The sequence below is a fragment of the Podarcis raffonei genome, chromosome 1 (genome assembly GCF_027172205.1).
Source record: "Podarcis raffonei isolate rPodRaf1 chromosome 1, rPodRaf1.pri, whole genome shotgun sequence".
NCBI classification, from domain to species: Eukaryota; Metazoa; Chordata; class Lepidosauria; order Squamata; family Lacertidae; genus Podarcis; species Podarcis raffonei.
In genome coordinates, this window is record NC_070602.1 from 12476968 (window position 1) to 12483554 (window position 6587).

At 51.8% G+C, this 6587-nt stretch overlaps 1 protein-coding gene across 2 annotated transcripts; it reads left to right on the plus strand.

The window, feature by feature from the left end:
- The first annotated feature begins 986 nt into the window (after window positions 1-986).
- On the plus strand, window positions 987-6206 carry ZBTB42 (zinc finger and BTB domain containing 42). 2 transcript variants are annotated; one of them, XM_053359392.1, is made up of 2 exons: window positions 987-1527; window positions 3294-6206. In XM_053359392.1, exon 2 carries the CDS (start codon window positions 3308-3310, stop codon window positions 4745-4747), a length of 1440 nt encoding a protein of 479 aa, XP_053215367.1. In that variant the 5' UTR covers window positions 987-1527; window positions 3294-3307; the 3' UTR covers window positions 4748-6206. The 2 variants fall into 2 exon arrangements, with proteins under 2 accessions (XP_053215367.1, XP_053215289.1); XM_053359314.1 differs by lacking the exon at window positions 987-1527 and adding an exon at window positions 2104-2614.
- The last annotated feature ends 381 nt before the right edge of the window (window positions 6207-6587 follow it).

Here is a 6587-nt window from a genome sequence, read left to right on the forward strand (position 1 = left end):
ATCCTTCTCGTTTTCTCCTTGAAAAGGAGAAAAACCAACAGAAACCAGAAAAGTGCATTTCTGGGCAAGGCGACCCCTCGAGCATCTTTTCCCAGAGGCAAGTCCCACACTGACTTCCCGGAGACTGCCTGCAGGATCACAGCCCTGGAGCCAATACGCACCTCCCTTGCATGAGAAGCCGACTCGCGAGTAAGCGCACTCAGCGCCTTGCAAAAACAAAACACAGCCTCGCGCGCAACGGCTCCGCAACTGGTTCCCAAAGAAGCGAAAAACCTATGGAAAGCAATGCGCCCAAGGAGAATCCCAAGGCTCAAATTCATATCGCCGGCCTGTGTTATTTCGCCGCACGTTTTCTTGCGGTTGCTTGCTAACGAGGGAGGGTGTAAGAGTCTTAACAGTTGCTCCCCTTCACTCGCGCTTGCAAACCGGCGGCGCCCGCTTTCCTTCCAAAGTCTCTGCAAACGGAGTCCAGTCCCGCCCCACTTTTTTTTTTAAAGTCCGGACAGTGTTGCAAAAACAAATAATTTGCATACTGCAAAAAAAATCTTTTTTGCATGCTTTAAAGAGGCCTCCTCGGTGTTTTTTCTTTCCAAAACATTGCCGAGGGACTCCTCGCTGCATTTTCTTTCCAACCCTCCCCACCTCCTTTTCTTCAAACACCCCCCCCTTTTTTTTTTGCTAAGCTATAGCAGAGAGTTTGCATTAAGAGAGAGCGCCACTGGACGCGCCGTAGCCGCAAGGACACAGCAAGCACTTTCCTCCTCCAAGCCTCTGCTGCAGCAGCTGGAGAGTTGGGATCGGGACGCGGGGAGGGGGGGGTAAAGGGAAGGAAAAACAAGGGAGGGGGGAAGAGAGCGAGCGAGAGAGGAGGATTTACAAATGCAAAGCAGCAGCTGAGGACGCAACAGCAGCTGCTGTTGCCGCTGCCCAGAACAGAAGCCCTGGCAGTCTGGCGACTAAGGCGGGGGGAGGGAGGGAGTGGAGTGGCTGGGTGGGGGTTGGATTTTTTTTTTTAATGTATTTTTTTCCGGGTTGCGAGCAGCAGACAGCGGCGTCCACGGGGCGCGGAGGCGTCAGTTGTTGCAGCCGCCGCCGCCAGAGTGCTATTGTGTGTGAACTGGGGGAAGAGCGAGAGAGAGAAAAAGAAAGAGCGCACAGATCTAAAGGGAAAAAAAGAGAGAGACATTTGCACACACCAGCATGCACACAGACACACACACTCCCCCATATGCAGGGAAAGTATCGCGAGAGCGCTCTGGCTAACAACCTGCTTCGCAACACACACAGGAGCGCTGCACCGCTGCTGGGTTGCCAGCAACAAGAAACAGCGCTCGGAGCAACCCGGACGGTGGGGAGGCGAGGCGCGCGCGCACACACATACACGCGCGCGCGCATACACACACACATCTGGGGGGAGAGGCTCGGAGTTTGGGGAGCGGAGTTGTCGGGGTGGGGAAGAGCAAGAGGGAGAGAGCGGCGCACATGCAGATCTCCAGCGGCACCCCTGAGCAACACCCAGCCAGGCTGGTGAGTAAAAACGCTTGCTCTGCTCTGCGCGTGTGTTGTGTTGTGGTTGCTGCACGTTCTCCATTGCTTTTAAAGGCCGGGGCGGGGGGGAAGCCTGCGGCAGTGCTGGTGGGTGGCTCGAGATTTTTCTCTCTCTCTCCCCCCTCCTCCGCGTATTCCACCTTTCCAAAGCTAAGCAGCCCCCACCCCGCTCTTCCTGGCAGCTTGGATTGCACGCGGATCCGTGCGCTTTGGGGCTGCGCTTCGGAGCACAAAGGGGCCCGAGAGCTCAGCGGGTTGGCTTTAAAAAGTTGCAAAGAAGTCTGGTGGCGGCGGCTATGGGGAGAGCAGCCTCAGGAATTCTGGATCTCAGATATATATGTGTGTGTGTAGTTTGCCCCCCTTGCCACCCCCCCGAAAAAGTTTTCAAACTGCAAGTGCCGAACTTTCAGCTCCTCCGGCTGCTGCGCCCCGCACCTCTCCAAAGGTCAAGCGGTTATGTCCTCCATTTCGAGTAATACGATTTGTTATTTAAGTAACTTTTCCCGGGGTGGAGGAGGAGGAGGGTAGTGGCGGCGGCAGGATTTTGAAGGAGGGAAGGACTCGCTCAGTTTAAGTTTGAGATTTAATAGATGGCTATAATTGGGGGGGGGCGGTTGTTGGAACTTTAAAAGGCAGCAAGCTGTGGTTGGCTGGTAGTTAGATTTGAAGTAACATATGGCATTAAAAGGGGCACAGCTGGAGGTTGCATTTCCATCGCAGTGAAGTCAGAGCAGCTGACTTTCCAGCTTGCGGTGTAATTAGCAAACGGAGCACTCCCTCCCATTCGCTCCTCGCTCCTCTCTTCTCTCCCCCCCCACACTCTTTTTTCACACACATACAAGCTTTCTTCCGTTACTGGCTAGCAGAAAACCCCTGCTCTTCCCAGTCCCTAGGGTGATCACCCACTTGAAAAGGCAAGGAGGGGGTAAAACAAAACAGAAACCCAAACGAGCTTGAGTTCCTCCATAACTCTTTTTGGGGGGACGTGGGGGGGGGAGAGAGAAAGGAGACCGTCTTTTCTTTCTCCAAATGAGCCCTTCAACCGCCTGCTCAGCAGCTGTTCAAGGTAAGGTGTCTTAAGAAACTACCTACCAACTTAAAGGAGTCTTATTGCAGTTTGTTTGGGGTGTGTGTGTGTGTAGGTGCCTTTTGCTTTTGATAACTTCCAGGGCAATCTATAGATAGATATGAAATGCTGGTTTTCTTTTTTCTTCTTAAGTGGGAAGATTGGCTTTTTGTTTTAAAAAAAGAAAAGACCGTATGTGTATGATTATTCACGAATGAAGGTATTTGCTGGGGGTGGAGGATGCAAAATGCACTTGTTTTTGTAAATCTGTGTGCGTGCAATACACACTTTTAATATATAAAATAGCTACGGGGGGGGGGGGGTGTCCCAAAGTTAAGATTTCCAGGAATGCACAAAAAAGCAAAGTCTTCTCTCCCTTTCTCTAAAGCTGATTGCTGTTAAGACAAAGGTTGGGGGCGTTACTTTCTTTAGAAGCTTTGGTTTACTTAAGAGTCAAGTTTTTCCTGTTTTTGAAGCAGGTGTTCTGGTGTGGGAGGCATCTATCTCTTTTTTAAGCAATTCAAACAGAAATGATAGACGATGAACAGTTGAACTGTTATCTCCAAGGCTCCAGTTTACCCCCCCCCCCCCGCAGCCACTCTTGTTTGTTTGTTAACAGCTGCTTCAGGAGGCCTGTGGCTTTCATAGTAGCATTCAAGTTTTTCCTGTTTTTGAACAGGTTATGAAGGAAGAATGGAGTTTCCAGACCATAGCCGGCAGTTGCTGCAGTGTCTGAGTCAGCAGCGTCACCAGGGCTTCCTGTGTGACTGCACTGTTTTAGTTGGAGACGCTCAGTTCCGAGCCCACAGAGCGGTCCTCGCCTCTTGCAGCATGTACTTCCATCTTTTCTACAGGGACCAGCTAGACAAAAGGGACATTGTGCATCTGAACAGTGACATCGTCACCGCCCCGGCCTTCGGCTTGCTCCTCGAATTCATGTACCAAGGCAAGCTGGAGTTCAGCAGCCTCCCGGTCGAGGATGTGCTCGCCGCAGCCAGCTATCTGCACATGTACGACATTGTGAAAGTCTGCAAGGGCAAGCTGAAAGATAAGGAATTGTGCGTGGACGAGAAGACGAACGGCAGTGGCGGGGCCCATTCAGAGAAGGACGCCCGGGTCCTGGATGACGGAGTACCCTTGGGGCACGGCGAGTTCAGCCCCGGAGAGAAATACAAAATGATTGCTGCAGAATACGAACGTTCTGCTGGAAAGGATAAGGGCAGCAGTTACCCAGGCTGGTCTCTCGATCTTGTCGGCTCCGTGTTAGGCGAGGCAGAATTGGACACCGTGGCAGCTGAAAAAGCAAGGGCGAACGTCAGCAGTTCGGCGGGACCTGCGTCCCAAAGACCTCCTCGCCACCCCTTGGCTTTGAGGGAGGCCGAGTGTGCTTTAGACCTGTCCTTCAAGCCCCTGGCAGGGCGAGATGGCTTCCAGCCTTCCTACATCTTCGGACAGCTGGCTGCTGATGGGCCACCGCGGCAGGGGAGCGAGCCTTTTGTCAAAGACGAAGAAGAGTCTCTGTCGGACGGGGAAGACGGCGAGGAGAGGGGCCTAGAAAGCCAGGGCTTTGGGAATTCTGGCCAGAGCCTGGCCCTAGGGCTGGGGACCATGTTTGTTGCCAGCAATGGGGACACTCCCGTGACGCCAGAGGAAGACATCGACCAGGAGCGGGAGGCGAGCGAGGACGACATGGCTTCTTCCGACGTCTCGTCCTCGGGGGTCGTGGTGCCAACCGGGCACATTTGCATCTGCCCACTCTGCAGCAAAGTCTTCCCCAGCCCGCACGTCCTGCAGCTCCACCTCAGCTCCCACTTCCGAGACAAGGACGGCTCTCGGACCAGGCTCTCTCCGGACGGGTCGGTGCCCACCTGTACTCTGTGCGGCAAGACCTTCTCCTGCATGTACACGCTGAAGAGGCACGAGAGGACTCACTCCGGGGAGAAGCCGTACACCTGCGGCCAGTGCGGCAAGAGCTTCCAGTACTCCCATAACCTCAGCCGCCACGCAGTGGTGCACACCAGAGAGAAGCCGCACGGGTGCAAGTGGTGCGAGAGACGCTTCACGCAGTCCGGGGATTTGTACAGACACATCCGCAAATTTCATTGTGGCCTTGTAAAGTCGCTGGTGGTTTGAGGGAAGTTGTTGCCATTTCAAAAGACACCCGTCTGCTCTTCATGCCGGTTCGCTTTGGGCAAATGATATGGGGAAGGAGGGTGGAGAATAATGTAGGTCTACATTTCATTGCCAGGGGGGAGAGGCAACATTGGTTCTACCCCTCCCACCCTGGCCCTCCTTAGGGCAGCAGCGGCGACACTTAACGTTCTGTTGTTGTTTTTCTGTGTGTGGCAGGTAAAATGAATCTTAATCTGTAGATAGCTTAATCCAAAATTCTTTGGATAGAAGCTGATTTAATCCAGTTGATTGGCCTAATTGGTCTGCGCCAAGTGGGTTGTTCTGATGCTACAGGTATGTTTTGCCCTGCTGGTTTTGAGAGTGCCCTCTTGCACCCTCTGCGAGTTTAAAAGGAATTGGAGAGAGAGAATGAGAGAGATGTGAACCTTGATCCCAAACAGCAGTTTAGGTAGGACAGTGTGTACTGCCTATATAGGAGCCGCCTTCTCCCCCCCCCCCCCAAAAAAAAATGACCATTCATCTCTCTGTTGCAGGTGCATCAAGTAGGCAGTTTTGGAACGCATTGGCCTGAGTTTCTCTCCCACTCTGGATCTAACTTTTTTGATTCAACCGTTTTAATATGCTCCAGACAAATAGAACTTCAGGCAGTGTGAAAGTGATAGCTGGGACAGAGGCTTGTACTTCATGGGGACTATCTAGAATCCTTAGACTAACTTGGGTTTGGAATAATAATAATAATAATAATAACAACAACAACAACAACAATTTTATTACTTACATGCCACATATCCAACTAGGTAGCAGAAGCCACTCTGGGTGGCTCCCAACGTACTAAAAACACAGTAGAACAACAATGTAGGGCCATCCTGCAAAATCTCTTGACTATTTACAGCAAAAGTGTTCTGTATTTGGAAACTGGTCCTACTAACTTAAGCTCTCACCTCGCTGCTCTTTTCCCCCCTTCCATTTTTTTTAGGGGGGAGGTTTGCAATTCTAGTGAATGGTGCTGAAATATTTCAACCTGTGGGGCGTCATCTCTCAGGCCTGGTTCACAAATGACCCCAGCGTGGAGTGGGTGTGCCCTATGGCTAGGTGGTCAAGGGGGAAAGGATTTGGAGCTCTTGTGCCTTTAATAGTTGCATGCCTCTGAAATTCCCACTTCTACCCAACTATTAAAGGTGCAGGAGACCCTCTCCTCCTTTGCATCTTGTTAACCCTACCTGTCGCTCACCTTGTGCAGAACTGTGAATGTAAACCTGGCCTCCATGCAGAGAAGCCATTTTTGTGCTACAAAAAGGGAGCAGGCAGGTGTTTGGCTGAGGCCTGCCTGCAAAGGCCTTGATTCATGAAGTTTTGATGTGCCATGAGAAAAGATACTTAGTGAGGTGCAGACATCCTAACTGTGCCACCTTAGTAAAAACCGCATCCCTCTATTAATAAGAGCTCTCCAGTTTTTGCTTCTAACAAAAGCCACTTTCTTGCAAGTAAATGCCCCCTTGGATCAGGCCTTGAGAAGGCCTTGTTCCCCTTCCTGGGCGCCCATTGGTCAGAGGCACCAGTCCACCAAAAGATTCCATCTCCATTCCTTGGTGAATAGCAGGCATGGTTTGTGTAAGGGAGAAAGATGGGGAGCTGAACAGCCAAGGTGCTATTGAGCTTCCCCCATTCTGTGATGGTGGAATCTTCTTGTGAAAGTAGGTAGGGATACCTGAATCTCCACCCATTCCTCTTGCAGTTGCACCTGCCAGTTGGGGGTGCTACCTGTGAACCTTGCCTTCCCATGTAGCTGCCTCATACACCTGTAGTTTCTCCTACAGCTGTTAGCACATCCTCAGCCAAC